Raw genomic sequence first — 22,928 nt, 5'->3', positions numbered from 1 at the left:
CTAGAGTCCTAAATACCTCAAATGATACACAGTTTGCCAGGATTGAATAAGAATGTCATGTATAGAACACAGTTGATGTAAATAACAGTAATCTGGGGCCGCTTGCGATCTTTTCGTGATAAATGTTTAATGTTCAATTAAATGTTACATTATTAATACATTAAATTAATATTTATAATGTTTACTATTTTAGTGTTGTGCGTTACCATGAATAGTGTTTTGTATGTGTGTGTATGACACTGTGAACCTTCTATATTTATAAACATTTGCGGAAAAGCTACATCTAATGACCTTCGTGGCTTTACATTTACATTTATGTATTTGGCAGATGCTTTTTTCCAAAGCTACTTACATTGCATTCAAGATACACATTTTACATTTTGTCAGTTCTTGCTTTCCCTGGGAATCGAACCCATGACCACACTCTACTGTTTGAGCTACAGGAAAGCGATCTCTGCTTTCTCTGTAGCACATGTGTTTTTATGGTGGTATTAAGTGTATTAAGCACCTGTGTTTTTATCTGTGTATTAAGATTATATATATAAATGCTCTTTTTTACTGTAACTTTAAGTTACATTTGTAAAACTAAAAATGTATGGCAACCACAGCTGCCATTTTTTATCATAAATTTCCAGATTTTTAGATTTTATAGTGTAAGACACAGATTCGGTTAAATGACTCCAAGAACATTATAAGGGATTTGGTGTCACAAAACATGCTCAGTGTCAGGAAACCCACTGGGCTGATCTACACTACCCATCTGTCCAGGATAAGTAATACTATAAAAGGAACAAGCAGCTCAAATGGGAGCGATAATCTACACGTTTACTCTCTACAGGGTGTCCCTATTTAGCACAGTCTGTGTACTGAAAGCAGGAGGAACCATGCAAAGAGCACAAAGCATACTGGAGGCTAATGCCCAGTTACTGCTTCACCAAAGAAGGAAATAATCAACATACAGATGTACAAACACACACACACACACACACATACGCGATCCCTGAGATGGATGACTCTCATTGCAATTGTCAGGATCGGTTTACTTCTGCTGTGTATCATGGCTTTCAAGGGCATAAAAGTTCTCTAAGTGAGTTGCTTTCAGTCCACTTAACATGAACAGACAGACCAGTGCTGGACCAGGCTTATTTCATTATGAGTGCAGTCTGCCATATAAGTGGAAAACAAAAGAAAGTGGGCGAGAAATATTAGAGCCAGCTTCAAATCAAAGGAATGTGCATGAATGGATGAAGTTTCAAAAAGACTGAGCATTACACCATGGTCTACAACAGAATATTGATCAAGTGGAAAGGAAGAATTTATCACATTCACAAACCTTATGGTGGTCATTCCTATCATGCAGAACAATTTTGAAATCTTTAACCTTGCATTTTAACTGCTTATGTTGTAATTTAACGCAGTTTTTTAAAAATATATATAATATACGTATATAAACGGTATGCCACAAATATGCTCTGGTCAACCTCAGGCACTTTTCATTCATTGATAATACTATATGATAATACTTACAATACCTTACTGATATTTATGCTGTTGTTCTTAGTGATGTCACTGAGGATGATCATATCATTAAGGAGCTGACTTTTGTTTTAAAGGGATATGACAAAAGACTAATGAATGGAAAGTCATATTGACACAGGAAATTGATAATATACCGTATAATTGAAACTATTGTTAAAAATATTAAAATTCAAGAAACATGTTTTATCGTTAGCAAGACCCTCAAAATGTGGAGAAACATTATAGAGAGACAGTTTTGACCAGGATGAATCCAACATGAATAGCCAGTTTCTCATTTTAGAAGATACTTGACCTGAGATGAACACAGCTGACAGAGAAACAGAGCAAACAAACTTCTGTTATTCTGATCAACAACAGTAAAGGACCAAGTAAACATCGCAAAGTCTTGAGGAAAAAAGAGAGCAGGGGAGCATGAGGAGGGGGCTGAGGGAGAGATTGAGAGCAAGAGAGAGAAAGATCTAAAGAGATGGGAAACTGGAGGCGGGAGAAACGTCTGTGTGTCATGGCAGATAGAGAATGGAGGGCTTTGAGATTCTCAGCCATCTGGCACTTTCCTCTAGGCTTTCACAAATCTCTTCTATAATCACAGAGGCTGTGCCGTCCCTCCTCCTCATGTACTACTTTATCTGTCCATCACGGACAAGAGCAACACACAACACATTATGTGGTATCAAGGGTAAAGATGATCAGAGATCAACATTCTTGTTCAAAGTAAAAGGCGGAGGAAACTAGCCACAAATCAACAGAGTAATGTCTGACGGTAGGGCTTGATATTATTATTGTTTTTGAAACATCAGAAAAAAGCTGCTCTAATTCTAACACAAATTATTTAGCTAGTTATAATAAGGCCATGATTTAGTTGTCACTTTCCATTATACTTAAGAAAGAGATTTTTAAGTCTTTTAGTACATCAGACTGCAACAGTTTATTATAACAGACACTGGTAAAACCCCTCATTTCAGGCCAAAACTTAACTTACCAAAATTACAAGAAGATTATTAAAAGGGCCATTTCATAGATTTCCGTAATCCACTTGTAATTTATGTCAAAATTTAGCTTTGCAAGACCATTTTTCATTCTTGTCACTTTAATTTAAAGGAGCATTTACTCGCCCTCATGTCGTTTCAAACCTGATAGCTTTTCTTTCTTCTGAAGAACACAACATTTATTTGAAGAACTTTGGTAACCAAACATCATTGAAGCCAGTTCACTTAAATTTTTATAAAATAAAAAAAGACATTTCTCAAAATACTGTACCTTTTATGTTCCACAGAAGAAAGACATTCATACAGGATGTTTGGAACAACGTAAAGGTGAGTAAAGTATTACTTAATATGTATATTTGGGCAGGCATGTGCTAATATGCATCAATATCATAGCAATTTGTGTGTAACCCATTTTATTTTTTGGTATCCAAATGGTGGACTGCAGAGGAAGCAGGAAACATCTTATTGCCCATTAAATGCCAAGTACTTATTTGTACAGCTATGTGTCCTGATCTGACTCGGTTTTTAGGGGATAAATAAGACAAGAAACCCTTTTGAAACTTCACATACTCTCTCTGCCAGATTTTGAGCTTAAATTGTGTACACAGGACTCCTGGTGGAGTTCAGGCAGGTCTCTGGTATTATTAGCATTAACCTTTACAGGCACGCGCAGGCTGAATGAGGGGTCCAGGGCACCCTGCCAAAGGGGAAGAGGCTCTGAAAATGAGCAGAGAGAGAGGGGAGGACAATGACGGTTTGAGGGGAGTGACAGGGGATGATTGAAACCGGGAACCAAGGCGAGGAAGAGCTAATACACTTTTTCCCTACGAGTATGATTACCTAAAAAAAAGTCTAATTATTCAAATTACTTTAACACATTTTTGAGGCTTTTTTTTGGTTGTGACAATTTCTGTTGAAAGGTAAAGTATCGAGTCACTTCCTCTTAATGTCATTGAACCGGACCAAGCCAAGGGCAGTGATACGTTTCTATTGAAGCCACAAACCCCAAAAATCTGCCATGGATTTCCAGCATTTCCCTCAGACATATTACACTTACTAGAAGAGGTTAGCTCATGTTTAAGGCTTTTTTTGTGAGAGAAAGCTCTTTTTCTGTGTCTCTTCTGTTTGAATGTGAGTGCATGTCCAAAGACTCTCACAAGGGGCCTTTCAATTAGATCAACACAGAGCTGGCTTTGTGGGCCAAGGACTTCCGCAGCTCTCCTAACCCAAATGTGATATCAAAAGGCATCAGGCTGGTGGAGGGGAAAAGAGGAACGGAGAAGAAATTTAGTCTTGTGACATTCACATCACAGTTAAACACTATATTAAAAGTAGAAGAGACTCCGAGTCAAACATTTTCACAGCAGTTTTCTGGGACAGATTGAATGGCTCCATGTTGACGATCAGGCAGAATAGCAAATGGTATAGAGCCTGTGTATTGTTTGGTTTTGGTAGAAAATTAAGGCAATAGGGGTTTCTATTCGGGGGGTAAAAAGGGACAGGACAGGGTCCACAGGGGGAGAGAGAATCTGGGCAACCGAGGGGTCCCTACAGACCAACCCACCCCCATCTGAAAACCTCCAATACCAACCACCATCTGTCATACCCTCTCATTCAAGTACTAGCCCTAACCCATAAGTACAACCCTCAGTGCCTAAGGTCGAAAATGAATACGCAACACCAAATGTAATTTAAATGAAAGTATTTAAAATAATACTTTTATTCAGCAAGTTTACATTAAATTGTTCAAAAGTGATGGTTAAGTTATTCTTAATGTTTAAAAAAGATGTTTATTTCAAATAAATGCTATTCTTTTGAATGTTCTATTGATCAAAGAATCCTGAAAATTGCACCACGATTTTCACAAAAATAAGAAGTATTAATATAAATATTAAGCAGCACAACTGTTTCTACACTGATAATAATAAAAGCACCAAATCAGCATATTAGAATGATTTCTTAGGGATCATGTGACACTGATGACTGGAGCAATGGTGCTGAAAATTTAGCTTTGCCATTACAGGAATAAATTACATTTTTAGATATATTAAAATAGAAAACACTTATCTTAAATGGTAATAATATTTCTATAATTTGTAATATATTTTTATATTATATCACATATTTTCACATTGAATCTCCAAATTCATATAGAATATATATACTCTATGGTATAGATACAGTATTTAATTAATATTTAATATATATTTGATTTGATTTAAATTTAAAATATAATTTAATTAAAAATTTCAATGTCAGTAATATTGTAAGAACTGTATTTATGGCTACTTAATTCACCTGCACTCTGCTATTGCAGGTGTTGTAAAAAATAAAAAATAAACGTATAGCTTGTACCAGCACATGTTGTATGGTTTCTGCTGTCTCTTCACTGATCAGCTTACCTCAGAGGACTTGATAGAAACATCTGTTCAAGCAAAATAAGGTAAATTACATTGTGCCATTTGTCAAATATCTATTAAAAGTAGCAATCCAATTAATGAGACGCAGCTGAGTGAAGCAGAACTGACGGAGTTAAGAGACTAAATCAATAACAAACAATTCCAGCAATGAAGAAACCCTGTACATTTAATTACAAGCTGCCTATAAACACTTTTCAGCAGGGAATGTCAAAACAAAGGAAAAACAGTGAAACAAACTTGATCTCTATTGAGAGGAAGGAAAGTCGGCATCAAAATAACAAGACACTGATGCCATATCGAGATATTACTACATACAGCACTGCTCGTGAAGTAAAGAGGAGCTGTCATACTCCCACATTCATATTCACTTCTGGGTCAGATTCATATTAGGCTCATGGCGCTGCTTTACTCTGATGCGAAACACTCACACACACAGAAATCGGCTTTCCTTTGGGATTCACTTATGGAAAGCCAGTCATGCTTTTGCTGCATACATCCCAAATGCGGCATGACATCTTCTATATGGGTGATCAGGAGAGACGGGGATAGATTAAGCCATATTTAAGGATAAAGGTATTTGACCTGGATTAAACACTTTATACTAATACATACGCTCAAGCACACGTAATGTTCCCGTATTTAACATAAATGTGTACCACTTGGGGCATTTTTCCGTACTGTGAACAATGTGAAGCAATGAATCACGACTAACCCTGATTTTCTCTTCCCGACAAAGTCGAAGCAAAATGGCTCAAACATCCGAGTTCAGCCCCACATGGAGCTCTTACATAAACAGGTCACAGCAGTGGCTCACTGGCATTTACAGAAGAGAAAAGATTATTTGGATTCTTTGAAGAGAAGCAGCTCAGAAGCTGTTGCCATAAATGAGTGAATCATCAAGTCACAAGAGAAAGGCAAAGCTCGGTACCCCTAGTGTGCTATAGTGACAAGTGCCTGTTAAGCATACATTGAGGTTTTCACACAAACAAACCCATATATTAACTTCCTCACAGGATGCACTTAGGAAGATTAAACCACAACCCACAGTCGCACACCACACATAAAGCAAAACACCTGCTGATTGGCTGCGAAAGCAAATTTCATTATTTACAGAGGAATTTACAGTGTACTCATGAGAAAGAGTGCATGGTGTAGCAGTATATAATTCTCCTTTGCAATTAGAGACAGAGGCTCTAAAATGTGAAGACAAAACTGGAGTGTGAGTGAGTGTGTGTGTGTGTGTGTGTGTGTGTGTGTGTGTGTGTGTGTGTGTGTGTGTGTGTGTGTGTGTGTGTGTGTGTGTGTGTGTGTGTGTGTGTGTGTGTGTTTGTGTGTGTGTGTGTGACCCAGAGAGAGCAGTTATCATGCATAGGTATGAAACGGCTTCACAAACAGTCTTTTCAACAACACAGTATCATTATTTCTGTTACAAATCATCACAGAAGTACTGGGATATAAGTTTATAGTTCAGGTATAAACACTGATGTCTACGTACAGTAGTGATCAAAATAGAGTAAATCGATTATATAACGATTATATCCATTACATCATTACAAGACAAATGACTGTTAAAAATTTATTTTTCATTGAATCATTCAAGATTTTTCGTTTTAAGTGTTTATGAGTGAATCACTGAATAATTCATTCAAACCAATAAAAAAAAGAATTCATTTAAATTGATTTAACATTTTTAAATAAACTGCAACAATTAACATTTTGTCAGAACCACTACTAAATTACATTTTATTTTGTTTAGTTGTCGGTTCAGAATTGTGATCTCTATTTGAAACAAAAATGTATCCAAAATCGTGCAGCTCTAAAATATAATAAATATCTAACTTGATGGACACTCCCATTTATGGGAAAATGGAAAAAAGACTCATCCTGCACTACACAGACTTTTGTCCAATCAAATACCCCCTAGGGTATACCCCCTAGAATTAGAATGTCTCTCCCAATAGATATAATATAAATATAATATATATATATATATATATATATATATATATATATATATATATATATATATATATATATATATATATATATATATATGACTACTATGAAGGAACCAAATTTCTCCACAACAGATATATCCCCACATATGCTGAGTATTTATAGCAACACCATTATATAAGGAAGCCATACATCCTTTAATTATTTAACACAGCTGAATCCATGAGGGTTTTGTGGGTGGGGGGTTGGTTGGGGGATGGTGGGTTTTTTTTCCCACCAAGTCATTGAAACAGAACTTGAGAGGGTTTCAGTATATTTCCGCCTCTAGATCGACAGGCACTGCTGGAACGCTAAAACTGGTCATGCCTCTCTAATGATGTTTGTGGCCTATTTTAATTACCCTCTCGAATGAACTACATCTCTTTGAGGAGCTCCACAGACCAATCTAAGAAAAGCCAATAAACATGCGAAACCCATAGCCTGCACACAACCTTACAGATTCAGACATGCAAGTTTCCTAAAAAAAAAAAAAAAAACATTCTTATGTTTTCATATAGCAATTCATTATGTAACCACATATAAAAACATAACCATATCTATGCTATTTTCAGTTGATAAGAACTACTCTCAAGAGTCAGACCATGTATGTGTCACATAAACAGCGCATTTTATCTGTACTGCACTTCATTACAGGCATGTAGGCAGCTCCATTTTGGGTGACAATATTTGTTTTCCTCAAGTAGCTAAAACAAGCTCAAAATGGATGACTAACTTTTCATAAACATGTCAGCTTATTTCAAACAGCCAATGAATAAAGGATTGCACCATACAGTACTGTAGACTTGTTTCTATACTAGAACAGATTCTTACACCAGTCCAGGAAATTATTAACTGGTTTGATGAAATATTCAGGAAAAAAGATATTCATCACTTTTAAAGGGTTAGTTCACCCAAAAATGAAAATTAAGTCATTAATTACTCACCCCCATGCTGTACCAACCCCGTAAGACCTTCGTTCATCTTCGGAACACAAATGAAGATATTTTTGATTAAATCTGAGAGGTGGATCACTGCTACATAGGCTGCCAGAGGGAATGAAACTTGACGGCCCAGAAAGTCATTAAAGAACATGTTTAAATATTCCATGTGGCTACAGTGGCTCAACTATAAGTTTATCAAGCGACGAGACTACTTTTTTTCCGAAAAAAAAACATAAATAACGACTTTATTCGACTATTCCTTTTCTTCCTTGTGGGCCTGAGACGAGAGTTCAAGAGATTTCCACGACGCATGCGAGAGAACTGAACAAGAAGTATTAGAAGAAGAACGTCCTCTTCTCAGTTCTCGCGCATGCGTCGTGGAAATCTCTTGAACTCTCGTCTCAGGCCCACAAGGAAGAAAAGGAATAGTCGAATAAAGTCGTTATTTATGTTTTTTTTTCGGAAAAAAAGTATTCTCGTCTCTTGATAAACTTATAGTTGAGCCACTGTAGGCACATGGAATATTTAAACATGTTCTTTAATGACTTTCTGGGCCGTCAAGTTTCATTCCCTCTGGCAGCCTATGTAGCAGTGATCCACCTCTCAGATTTCATCAAAAATATCTTCATTTGTGTTCCGAAGATGAACGAAGGTCTTACGGGGTTGGTACAGCATGGGTGTGAGTAATTAATGACTTAATTTTCATTTTTGGGTGAACTAACCCTTTAAGCAATGTCCATGAGCCTGAGGAGTTTCATTCTACATTATATATGTCTTCTTAGCCTTCAGGGTAGCTTAGTAGTACAAATATATTTATTTTAAGGATGTACTTAATGTAGTCTGAGAGGAAGTGCGAATCTGTGCCACGGTTTGGCTTGATAATAAATTCTCGGACACAAACAGTTCAGAAATTCAAGAATAAAGAGAAAGTCTCTTAAAGGCCTGTGAAATCAAAACTTGAGTTCTGTGGCGTTTAGTCAATGTCTGTTAGCTCAGGGGCCGGGCCACTTTTGTGAATCTAGAGCACTTGACAGTTTATTTGTTTCCATGGCAACATAGATTGTAAAGGAAAGTTAGCCAAGGGGGAACCAGTCTTACTTTTTTGTCTTAAATTAGACCAGTCTAAAATGTTAAAAGCAAATCAGATTTCTCTCATCAATGGCCCAACACAGATTCAACATGTTGAAGCAGCCACAAAAAAAAAAAACAGACAGCGTCCAACCAGAGCCAATGGTGCAGAACACACCAAAACTAAGCGGACCGACGCTCAAAAACTGCCTGACGTCGCCCGACGGCAGACCCTCGGCTCCTTTAGTTTACCCCCAGTAGCAGATAAAATTGTCTTTCACACAGAACACAATAAAGTGGAATGAAAAACAATGAAATATCTAGAGATGTGTTTTTCAAAAGCTGAACATCTGTTAACTTGATGGACACTCCCATTTATGGGAAAATGGACAAAAGACTCATCCTGCACCACACATACTTTTGTCCAATCAAATACCCCCTAGAATGAGAATGTCTCTCCCAATAGTACCACCAGCAATTGACTAGCAAGTTGCAAATCATGTGAAATGGCTGACATAAGTACAGCTTATTTACTTACTTTTTAAAATGGATTCATAATAGAGATGTCTGGCCATCTTCATGAGAAGATAACTAAGGTTGGCACACACAAAAAAAAAACACGACTCTGACAACAACAAAGTCTGATGAAATATAAGTTTCTGGCAGCAGACTAGTTACTGGCACATAAAGTGACTAAACTGCTATTCGGCTCCCAGTGAGAAACAGCCCGGCCTCATCCCAACTGACATTTTAAACAACGAGTATTCAGCTTCTGCCTCATTTCAGTTTTTGCTGTAAAGTTTTGAGGAAGGAAAAACAAAGGTGGTGTGACTGAGTGGTTAAAGTCCCCCTGTAGTCAATAATTTTTTCCCTTAAAAATCATTTATGATCATCAAAATGACACATTAAAATGTTTTTCCCCAGTGAAAAAAATCCTTCATGCCTTAGCTTGAATGTAAACACCCTTGCTTCATTTAGTACACGTGGATCCGTGAATATGCAAATTAGCCCCGCCTCCACTCATTCGCAACAGCTCAGAGATGCCCTAAACGCTGCACAATGGTATCACTCTTTACAACGATGGACACATAACTGCAATTAATATGATTAGCCTTTTGCTTGACTACATTACAAAGAGCTAATAATGTGTTGTTAATGTTACATGAACCATGTTCCCATTCGCCATCTCACAGTAAGACAGCTGCCTTCTAAAAATTAGTATCCTTAGGTTCATCAGTTCATCATAACATCGTAATATACATCATAATTCACCCGCTATATAGCTAAATGTACCCAATTTTCCATATCAACAGAAAAATATAGCGCTTTAACCTGGCTTCTCTTCAGACTTTGCAGCATAGTTAATGATATACTAAAGCTCGCCCGCACGTTGACGTGATTGGTTACAAGGTAGTTTGTGACATAAGAAACACTGGCGATTTCAAACCGCGATTTTGAGACTGTCTTTGGTTCACTGCCGTTCTAAGGAGAAAATACTCAGCAATGGTGTTGACTTATGAATTTGCACATGGTTTGTCTTAAAGCATATAAAAAACACCACTTAGACATATAAACAACATAAAAAACTTTTTTCTTTTTTTACACAGGTGGTCTTTAAAGATTCTGGGCTGGTAACCCAGAGGTTGTAGGTTTAAATCTCAGAAAGGATGATTAGGGGCTCTCAGACAACAGCACAAGATGCAACACAATGGCCAAAAATGGAATGGGTTGCATTTAAAGGCAGCCAGTTTTAAGGGTAAGCAAGGACAATTAGACACTTACCTTTCTGCTCTGGCAGGACTATGAACAGCAATTTGTATGCTAGCAGGATCTTGTCTCAGCCTAATTTCAGAAACAGCCCCAGAAGGACTACACATCGACAAAGGCCTGCTCGTGCTGGATACCCCTGAAGTCTGTCACAATGTCTCTAACCCATCATGTTTCCAATATAGAATAACAAACAGAAACTGTCCTGACCACGAAGAGACATTGTAACCTCTGATTATTACCAATCTACTTATTTTAACCGTTACCGGGCTGATCGGATTGCACCTTTTTAAGTTATTCACTTTACAAATAACATTAATCTGCTACACACATACCACCATTCGAAAGTTTGGGAGTCGATTGGAAATGTTTTCGAGAGAAGTCTCTTACGCTCAGATTGCTCACCAAGTCAATATTTGATCAAAAATAGAGTAAAACTTTACTATTGTGAAATGTAATTACAATTCAAAGAAACTGTTTTCGATTTTAATATATTTTAAAATGTAATTTGTCCCTGAGGGCAAAGCTGAATACAGTGTCACATGAGCTTTCATAAATCATTCCAATATGCTCAAGAAACAGGACATTATGTTTTGGTACAAAACAAATGACATATTAAACAGACTTTGTTCTCATGTCTCACAGCTTTCATTTGTGTCAATTTAAAAATGCTTTCTACTCTAAGTAAATCTGTTTATCTGCCATCACAAATAAAATATGTATTAATTTTCCCTCCAGACTGAGGGCATTTCTGTACCATCTGATCAACAATTTAATTAATATAAACTTTTGTAACATTATACTGTTCAATACCCTAATCTAGTAAATCTGTTGCATTATGGTGCATCAGGACAATTCCATTCTCTTAGGACACAATGTGAGAGATTAATAATAGATAATATTAATAATGATATTGGGACATCTGTGTGCTGTTAGGCTGTGAGGGTTAAGACAACATTTCCACATCATAACCCTAATCTCTCTCAAAGAGAGTCTGCTGGAGCGGCGGGTGTCACATCAACGAGGCTGGTCTTCATCTGGCCTCCAGCTAGAAATAACAGCAAGTTAACATGGTGCCCATGACCTGAGCGATCACTCAAACAGCTAATCACCCAAATGGGACGCTTCCTGCCACCGTGCCATCATATTTCACAACATCAGGTACAAAATGACACAGCAAAGTATGTGATGCAGGCCTCCTTTAACCTCGGCTAAACCAGTTTCAAAATTAATTTTGACATTTTCAAAATCCTCAAATGAATTAATTTTGTAAACATTCTTTATTTTTGCCTGTTGGACACCAAAACCACTCTATTGATTCCCACCTACTACATTTGATGACTCAGTGGACTTTATGAAATGGTGGTCCCCCCCTTCTTTCACTTCTGCACACAACTGCACTAAAAAGCTTGAAGGATACTAGTTCTAAGAATCTTTTCTGGTAAATTCTGCTTAAATTGTTCAGGCAAAAAGAAAGCCATTAGGGTAAAAGCAAACAAAATGGCTGACTCGATGCGTGTGGTGCTTGATTTATTCTGCTTACTTAGAATTTCCAGTACTTTGCAATGATTCTTTATCTTTCGTGTTTACAAATGATTGAGAGTGCTCTTCTAAATAAACGGGAGGGTGCTGGAAAATACCTCAGATAGGGGTTCATAAATTAAAGTGATTTTCAACTGTTTGGATAGTGTTCTCATATTCTCATAACATGCGCTTCTGTCCATCCATCCAGCCACCCACACGCAAAAACACTCGGCTGACTGTCACCTGCCTCGCTGAATGGCAGCATTAGGATCAGCTAAGCGGATCTTACAGACACGTGCATGTGGAATTATGGTTCTGCTTCTTGCATTTGACAGATAGAATGTAAAATGTGATGGAAAGGGGGGGTGGAGGGAGAGAGAGAGAAAGAGAGAGACAAATACTCTGACAGAACACAAACAGCTCCAAGCTGTTCTCTTTGATGTTCATGCTGCATTCAGAGATACTAATATTTAGAGCTACAGACAGAGTCCAATTATAATATAATATAATATATAAAATACTATTATGAGGTCATCCGAAGTACGCCTCCAGAAGGCCTTTGTCTTAGACATAATGAATACTAAAAAATATGCTCTCTCACATCTTCTTGCGCTTGAATGGACAAATTCACACAAAATTTTGTAAAGAAATGCCTGCCTTGGCGAGAATCCTAGTAAACACAGTTGGTTATGGTTTGAGTGAACATAAACAGCCGAGAAAGACAACGCATGTGTATAATTATCAGTATATTGCATTAGGTCTTAAAGTGACAGTAGCCTAATATTTCTGCTACTATCTGTGTTTCTAATGTTAAAAAAAACAAAAAAGGACAAAGAAAAAAAATTCACTCCCTGCTTCTGAGTTATGAGTGATTAACTTTTGAAATTTTAATTAATTAATGAATTATTTGATTAATTTAATGTATACAGTGAAGACTATTCAGTGTTATTGACATTTGATTACTTTATTAAATGTATCTACCTAAAAAAATTACTGTTACTTGTCTTGAGTGATGTTTTAAATTGATATTAGTTAGGCTAATAGTTTTAGCTGTGGTATTGAAATTAGAATAGAGAATTGTGAATTTTAACTGTTGTCTAGAATTTTGGGGTCATAACTGTCAGTTTTTGCAAAAACAGTTTAATGGCCGCTAAAAAATATTTATGGCCGGTAAATTTACTTAAGTCACTGGCCATTGGCAGGTGTTTACAAAAAGTTAGTTTTAGGCCCTTGAAATAACATTTTTAATTAAAAACTAAAATATTATAAAATAATATTTAAATATGATTTAAATATAATTTAATTTAAGCCATGTATTGCAGTTCCCTGTAAAGTTACCGGGCAGTGGTGATTTGGGAATTGGCGAGTGTTCATTTTGGCCCCTGTACACAGACAACAGTGTGTCTGTGTTCTATTTTTATCCGTGTCACACAGGAAAATAACTCTTACCCATCTACCACAAATAGAATGTATAAAAATGTACATCGCTCTCTGTAATAGCCACTTGAACGTGAACTGGGGAAGCGGCTTCAGTAAATATGCATTCCTTTCACATAATAGGCTAAACATGTTCAATGTCACAAACAATCACTCATATACATGAACCTGTATCCAGTCTCGTTCAGCGATGATGACCTGACATTATCTCACGTGGCAATGCTAGAGAGTGTTTTCGGAAACGGCTTCAACTAATCATTGCGGCATAGGCAGAAAAGCAGCCAATCACATTAATAGAGCTAAAACGACCAGATAGCCTACACTACTCCAATTCACTTTGTCTATTATTCCAGGTCAGATTTTTGCCAAAGCTCTAATAAATTTTGGTAAAACAACACCTGGTTACACAAAGAAAGTAAGCTAAAAATGAAAAGGGAGACTAGCAGTGAACTACTTGGCTCTAAATGTACACACAGGCTCTGCTTCAAAACCTAAAGATCTGCCTTCTGTACATAGGCAGCATTGAAGGCATTCAGAGGTGTGCTACCAATGTGAAGACTGTCCCATGAGATACAGGAAGAAGCAAGATAAATGTAACAAAATATACCTATAATTCATTCATTACCAAAAACAATAAATATATTTAAAAAAAAATTATCAAAAATATTTGTGTGCTACACATTTTATTCTGATTAGAGTACTGTGGAGTTAACTTAGCAACAAGCGCACACCTAACTTCCTTGATACTGTTTGTGAATCATTCAAATATCATGTGCATTTCACATGAGGAACACTGTTTATGTTTCTGACTAGTTTATGACTATGTAGAGCCTTTCAAATCAGTCCCTGATGAGATTTTATTTCAAGGAGGTATTGAGACGTGGTCACATTAGTGAAATTTTGGCAAAATTTGCAGACAAAAAAAGGTAGACTATTGTCAATAGTGTTGCGAAGTTGCTTCAAACAAGCAGCTGTCTGTTGGTCAACACAGCAAATCTTTCACCCTCAACCGCGTGGATTTCTATTGAAATGACTGGATTTTGGCTGTGAAAATTCGCAGAACAATGATAAAAGTCACTGCACGTTTAACCTAAAGTAACCCCAAGAGGTTTTGGAACAGAGACATACTGTTTCTTGCTACAATGAAGAACTTATTAACCATCCAACAACATTTAACCATCCAACAAATGAGAGATGAGAAGCCTGTTTTTTTCAGCGGGGAAATTAAAAATAACATAAAGGCAAACTTATGAAGATTAATTAATAAACAACATTGTGACAGAGGTTACTCTGTAGTCCTGCCATGTACACAGACCTGGTTCATCCATTGCTCCACTCAACTCTTTTGGCTTTATGAATGGAAATAAGCACACTTAAGACGTAATGGCTTGCGAGCATCTATATTCTAAATCCAGATGTCCATACGGGACTAGTCACGGTTTCAAAGTGATCTATCTGCACCAAAGAACATCCATTTTTCTTGGGATGAACTCAAAAACTGAGGTGTAGTGATGTGACTGGAAATAATGGGCTGGCCCTGAATGCAGGTCCGAGGATTTGTAGGCATGTGACTTCACAGTTAATCTGCCTATGTCTCGCCATTGTTTCTGATGAAAAGCGATACATTGCACAGAGTTTTTTCAGCTCGCTAATTAATCGAACAGCTGACAGCTTCTTAATAATGCATAGGATTGCTGCTTTCATATATCATGTATCAAATGCAGTATTTACAATATGGGCTAGAATATAAACAAAATGTCATTATTTGGCTTTTTTTTTAAATTGGTATGTCTAAAAGTCGGCATAGTGGTTGGCCCTATCACCATCTCCCTAAGGAAACAAACAAGACCATTGTGCTTGAGCTGGTTGCTGCGGAAAGAGAACGAGGGATGAGGGTGGGAGAGAAAGAGATGGTATATCCGCAGGGGGGGAAACCAGCTGGGAAAAACTAGCAGCCAGGGGAACAGAATTACAAAGAGAGCAGCCTCTAAAATGCATGGAAACCACCCCACAGTGAAGCGGAAGAGGGGGAATGACACAAGCGAACATCACAGACTTGCACAAACTAAGCAAAAATAGACAGGAAAGGAGATTGAGATGGAAACTGGATACAGAAAATTTGCCCATCATTCTGTCAATACACTGGCCTAGAAAACTCGCAAGCACACAGAACTAGAACACCTGAAAATATAATGACACTCCTGACCTCAATTTTAAAGGTATATCCTTTTTTGATCTTAATCAGATGTACTTGGCATCTTACCCCGTTGTGAACGTCTGACCTTAATGCAAGGATTAATAGGGACAAATTCTGGACCATGACTTTACAATCCCCTTGACTCAGCTTCTTTGCCAAGCCCTAAACACTTTCTATCTCCATAAGATTTATTTTAATAAAATGTGCCCGGATTGTCAAAAACATATAGCAACTTTTTAAGTACATTACCAATAAAGAGTTTGGGGTTAGTAAGATTTGTTAAATGTTTGAAAGAAATCTCTTATGCTCACCATGGCAACATTTATTTAATCGATAATACCGTAAAAGCAGTAATTTAGTCAAATATATAACAATTTAAAGTAACTCTTTACTATTTTAATATTTTTTGTTAATTCCTGTGATGGCAAAGCTGAAATATCAGCAGCCATTCCGCCAGTCTTCAGAGTCACATGATCCTTTAGAAATCTAATTCTAAAATGCTGATTTGATGTTAAGAAACCTATCTTGTTAATATCAAAGTTGTAAACAGATGTGCTGCTTAATATTTTTGTGGAAACTGTGATACATTTTTGTCAGGATCCTTTGATGAATTGACAGCATTTATTTGAAATCGAAAATCTTATGTCACAACCAATTTGGTTAAAATGTATCCATTTAATGCATCCTTGCTGAATAAATATATTAATTTCTTTTTTTTTATCTTCTTGCCCACAAACGTTTAAATGATAGCGTATTGGTGAAATCACAGCTAAAATTTGTAAAAAATATATATATTTAAACTATGATGAAATCCATAGGTAGCTTTAAGAAATTATATTAAAAAAAAATTTACATTATACAAAGCTGAATAAATGCTAAAAGCTTCTTTTTCTTTTAGTCATTATTTATGTACGCAAGATGACTTTGGTGTTTGGTGTTTTTGTGTTGTGTGTAAAATAAATTAAATGTAAAAAGGATCGGCGCAATAAGCATAAGCTTCAGCTGACACCTTTTCGGTCAAGCAACTTTTTTTTCTTTTAAAAATATTGTTTACACCATGATTAAATTTTAATTTCTTTTAAATTTTAAGTTGGCTTGTAATTTAAAAAAAAAAAAAATTCTGTCTTTTGAAGTTGACCGAAATAAACTAAACTAACTAAACTAACTAGATGAATATAAACAAAGATACGTACCAAATATTCAGTGCTGAAGGGAACCATATTTTAGAATTGGACACTGTGAAACCCATATTGATCTATGGTGGCTACAGCCCAAAATATAAACATCCGGTTGAGCAGAAACAAACTAAAAAGGCATAAGATCCATAAAATCTCATTAAAAAAACCCATCTAGACAGAGGAAATGGACTACATATGCAAGTCTAAGCAATAAATATATGGTTTATTGATTTTTCATTAAAGTCATCAGAAACTTTATTTTCTAATATTTATGGGACCACTTTCAACCCTTTTAAACTTATAGTAAAGCATATTGAGATACCCTATGTGCCTAACTGCTCTTACATGCCACGAGCATATGCAGCACACACTGTGACAGCCGTCAATAATGAGAATGTTGTTATTTGATACAGTTATTCTCTACAAAAGTAGGGCGTACAGGTGCAGAGATTTCATACTCACCCTAAGAGCTTCAATGACCAGGTCTCTGGCCTCAAGTTCTCCCTCCATGATGCTCAGAAGGGTCAGGAGCTCTGGTTTGCTCAGGTTGTCGATGTTCAGCTCGCATTTCTGAAAGACAGAGCAAGAAGACGAGCCTTGTAACAGGAAAACGACACTGCATATCTCAGATGGTCTATTAGATCCTTGGCAGAGAAGGTGTTGAGTGGGCACCAATCTCACTGCCCACAGCATTAAGTTTTTTCTACTGAAATATTAACCAACTAATTTTCAAACCAGTCTTGTCTGAGTTCCCTGGGGTAGTAATTAGAGATGCAATGATCTGGACAACTTTGGCCGACACCAATAAAATAAATGAATACAAATCTTTATTAAAATATGTATTTTGTCCCTAAATCTGTGAAATTATTTACATGTTTTACACAAACAAGAGTATTGTTGTTGTACACACTCGAGTGATATTGCTCAAATAAAATATATATATTAGGTTTTATTACATTGTTTATTGTTTTTTTCATGCTTGTATCTGATATGCAGATGGTTATAATTTGGCAATGATCGGCAGATAAATATCTGTTTATAATACATTGGTGTATTTCTATAAGTAAAACTAGAGGAAAAGATAAATGGTACATCTTCATCTCGAAAGCAAGTACTGCGTTTAATGAGACCTACTTTTCCTTATCGCCTCAATAATTAAAAAAAGTCTAATGAGCTAATAATAAAACAATTCATGAATTATACAGCTTTATAAAACCATCCTTTAAATTATAATGCCCTACAGACATATATGTTATAGTATTTGTTATGGTTTATTTCTGCATTTTTATTCTGTTTTACCATAACATACAGCATAACTAAATAGCAGTGATACTGTCTTTTGAAGGCAATATTTTACACTACAATAGAATTAAATGAGGGGTATGCCATAAAAAAACAGAAAATGGGAAAAAAACATCACAAAGAAAAAAAAAATCATGATTGAGCTTTCAACCAAAAAAACCCCAAAAAAGTACCACTTGTTCCTGTGACTATTTGATTTTTCACATTTTTAGGGCCTGTAACTAGGACTAATATAACTCTAGTGACCTTTCCACAAATTATGTGCTTAATTAGAAGGTCTACCTTGTTAAAAACCAACTTCTAATGTTACATTCCATATGTATTCCATTCCATTGCAAGTAAGGACTCTCACGAGTCAGTCTCTTTGAGAAGGACTAACTAGCACATGTGATTTATCTCAGTGTGATGAAAAATAAGAGAGTAATGAATGGTTAATCAAAATGTGTCCAGCCTTTCAGGTATGATCCTAACTGCGATTTTATCAAATAATTCACTTCTGAAACTGAAGGTTTCTTGCAACTTAAAGATGTAAGTCACTATCATCTTTGTTTTTCATTGTTTGTTCTTGAAGAAATTAATGAGAAATTGGATAAGACTTGCAACACCAGCCAATCGTGAGAATCCACAAATAAAGCAATACTTTAGTATGCTGAGGTCGAAGAAAAAAAGTCAATACTGGTCGGTGAGAGATGCTCTTGAGCACACAATCCCTGCTTGAATACGATGCAGAGCCATTAAGGCAATTTTTTCTTTAAGCGATATTGGCAATAAATGGGGTCAGACCACTCAAGTAAACTTGTTAAACAAAGCTCCCTCCAAAATAAACCATTCATGGGCCTTACATACCTTTGTAAGGGTATGTAGCCCTTGAGAAAGGTGTCTGGGTAGATGCACAAGACAGAGATTTAACACCAGTGGCCAATGGGCAGCGCTGAAGTCTGCGCACCTGTTCAACCCAACTCTAAATGTAAAGGGGCCTCGGGCAGTTAAAGCAGCTCAGATCGGTGAGTGACACAGTACTCTGAACTATGCCAGCTGAGTCACAAAAATTCAGACCGATTTAGAAACATCTCCAGTGAACACCCCCCACCCCATCCCCAACCCGCCTCCGCTTCATTACATCTCTCTTTTCACTACATTTTGAGCCACTTGACTCCATGCATTGCTAAAACAATAAACTATATGGCTGGCTGTATAGCACTCTAAAGTGGTGTTTTTTTCTGTCATGCAAATCAAATATGAAGATGGATGGTAAGATGATGACAAATCTTACTACTGAAACTAAAGACCACCCTTTACCGTAAGACACTGCATGCAGATCAATACATTTGAGCAAGAAGAACCTCAGGCAACTGTACTGGAGAGCTCTATAGCATCTCTCCAAGGGGTAATATTGATTTTTTTTCTATCTATACAGTATGTTGACTTGTCATCAGAATGTGTGAAACTCAATTCAATTAAAGTAGCAGCCTTATAATCACAATGCATCAAATTAACCATAGTTTTATTATACTAAAAGTGTAGTAGACATGTTTTTTGGGCAGATTGCTTACTATTTGTATAACCACAGTTTTACTACAAATGCCATGGTTAGTGTAGCAAAACCAGGGTTAATTTGTGGTTACCTTGGTCTAACTATAGCAACCATAGTTTTTTGGTTTTATTTTAAGTAAAACCATGGTTAATTTTCGTAAGGGAATGTATTCTTTATTCTGTATGTAGGCTATGTATGTATGTATGTGTGTATTATTATTATATAATATTATTATTATTATTAGGTAAAGAATACAATCTATATTATTAATGATTCTAAACATTACACTGTGCACTTAACCATACTAAAAAGCAATTGATAATCGATTTCAATTATCATTGTATGGTATCTCGAAACGTGACAAAACAGATCACCTTAAGTGTTATTCAATAATTGTAAGGTAACCATCTTCTAGGCTTACCATATCAAATCGCGCGCATCTTCACATTAAAGAAACAATAAGGAATAATTATCGTATTTTAAACAATATTGGGCTCTGTCCCAGATAAACGATATCTAAATGTGAAAGCACAACAAAGTACCCCGCAAAAATTAAATAAAAAAAAATTAAATCTCCTCCACATACACACGGACCACCGTGACACATCCACAGATAGTTATGATTCACAGCACAGGACGATTCCTATTCTATTATCACCATTCATTCATGTTATAATTAGCATTCATTGCGGCAGACAGATGTCATTTTATGCGTAAATGTATCTCACCGCCTCGACGCTTCCATGGCCAGTGGTTACCAGTGTTTGTAGCGGAGGTGGCTGCTCCCCTTTCGCTCCGTCCGACGCCATCTTCTCACTGTAGAGGACTGTTCAAGCTTAGGCACCACACACCACATCAAATAACGCATTCGGCACTGATTTAACTATTACACTGCTGCAAAAGAATCGCAGAGAGCCTAGAATTCATCTTCCAGCTGTAAATGTGTTGAGTAGGGCTGTGAATGACCGGTGAGGACTAGATTTTGACGGGGCGCAGGTTGTGCAGCTCAGTCCAGATGTAAACCTGAAAAGAGGTGTGAACCTACAGCTTTTGAGGGAGTGACATGAACGCGATCCTATTTTTGCACTGCTTGGGTTAACCTCTCTGTCGCCAGTTGATTTGTATATGAAGATGTGGTAAAGAGATTATAATGGTGAGTGGAACTTAACGTTATCTGATATGCCTTTGAGTATTTCGTTCAAAATGTAGCCTCAATTCAATAAATGACATTCTTGATACCCCTGGAACCACGTAACATTTCAAGGGAGCAATAGCCTAATTCACTGAACAGGCCTTTACGTATAAAACTTTAAAAAGGTATGAAAAGGAAACTGATGGTTAATCCCCTAATGTTATAGCCTACATAGTGTTTGTGTGGAGCATGTGAACACAAATGTAAAGCAGACTGCACTTCATTAGGCTAAATAACTTTATGAATGCTGCCCACAATGGTGATGAGAGAAAATAATAGCAAACTATTCAAAATGACAGGGAATAGTGATGAAATGAATGAGGTTACCACTTAGGCTATGTCTTTCGCTCATTATTTGGACGCAGGGGGTCAAAACATCTGTCAACAATGTTCATCTCAAGATGAGAAAGTCATGACAGGACAGACAATCCAAAATGATGCAAGATATAAAGAATAAAGTTAGTGCAATGATGCTCTGCTAAATCTAACTTTAATAGGTAAACATTCAGTTTTATCATTATTATAATGAAAAAAATATGTAGCCTATATATAAAAAAGGGTATGGTATGGGATCAATGTTTACCTGTTCCTTAAGATTCAAGAAAGCATGTCCACACACACACACACACACACACACACACACGCACACGCACACGCACACGCACACGCACACACACACACACACACACACACATACACACACACACACACACACACACACACACACACACACACACACACACACACACACACACACACACACACACACACACACACACACACACACTTCCATGTTTTATGTTTACATTCAACTCAAACTTACCAAACTTGTGGTTTCGGCCAACCCAACATTTCATCAAATCTTCTCCAGTTTTAGGCTCATCAACCATAACTCCTTCCAGGACAGCAAATTGATGATCAGCTAATCTTCACAGACCAGTATTCTAGCCAGGATAGACTATTGTAATGGTCTCTTGGCAGACCTTCTAGCATGGACAGTAACTGATCCAGAATGCGGCAGTGAGAGTGATCTTTAACGAACCGAATAGAGTTCGTCACACCTCTCTTTATCAATTTGCACTGGCTACCAATAGCCGCTCGCATCAATTTCAAAGCACTGATGTTTGCCTAACAAGCACTGGCACTGCACCTATACCTAAACTCACTACTTCACACTTATGTGCCCTCCAGAAGCTTGCGTTCTACAAGTGAACGGCTCCTTGTGGTGCGATCAGAAAGAGACACAAAATCACTTTCACAGACTTTTACCTTGATTGTTCCCTCCTGTTAGAATGGCCTGTCAAACTGAAACTGAGCAGACTTTAGCCATTTTCAAGAAACAGCTATTTAATGTATATCTGTTTCTGTATTACATATTGTTGCTTTTTTTTGGTTCAAATGCTTCTATTGTTCACATTTGAAAGTCACTTTGGACAAAAGCATCTGCTAAATGATTACATGTATACCATCACAGAAAACTTTCTGCATTTTTACATTTTCAGAAACATAATTCTGTAAGCTGTTTTCCTCATGGGGACCAAAAAAAACAAGGACACGGATTTCAGATTATGATGATTATTCATGTGACTGAAAGGAGAAGAACGATTTGGAATGTAATTTAAGTAGTTCATAGTTCTCTTAGTGAAAACCAGTAGGGGTCATTCCATCTTTTTGTGATAAAAAAAAAAAAAAATCTGTGTAAGGCCAAATGGTTCTGGCATTACTGCCTTCTAGCCCCGGCTTTCCCTCTTTCACTGTACTAAATTACACTAAATTGAGGGAAAATTGCATATTACTTTGCAAATAACAGATTTGATCTTTATGTTAGACTGGCTGTCATTAGGCTAT

General features: G+C 36.7%; 1 protein-coding gene across 2 annotated transcripts in view; it reads right to left on the bottom strand.

Moving 5' to 3' along the window:
* Positions 1 to 20,907, bottom strand: part of cttnbp2 (cortactin binding protein 2) — a 46,873-nt gene extending 25,966 nt beyond the window's left edge. Inside the window, exons 1-2 of one of the 2 annotated variants that reach the window (XM_077248871.1) lie at positions 20,617 to 20,907; positions 17,515 to 17,622 (exon numbers count right to left, since the gene is read on the bottom strand). In XM_077248871.1, coding sequence (XP_077104986.1) covers positions 17,515 to 17,622; positions 20,617 to 20,697 — 189 coding nt within the window. In that variant the 5' untranslated portion in view covers positions 20,698 to 20,907. The remainder of the gene's footprint in view (positions 1 to 17,514; positions 17,623 to 20,616) is intronic. The other variant, XM_077248873.1, reaches the window with a different exon arrangement.
* Between the last annotated feature and the right edge of the window lie 2,021 nt (positions 20,908 to 22,928).

The sequence above is a fragment of the Siphateles boraxobius genome, unplaced genomic scaffold (genome assembly GCF_051911475.1).
Source record: "Siphateles boraxobius isolate OS27281-9 unplaced genomic scaffold, OSU_SipBor_1 31, whole genome shotgun sequence".
NCBI classification, from domain to species: Eukaryota; Metazoa; Chordata; class Actinopteri; order Cypriniformes; family Leuciscidae; genus Siphateles; species Siphateles boraxobius.
This window is presented reverse-complemented; position numbering and strand designations above follow the sequence as displayed.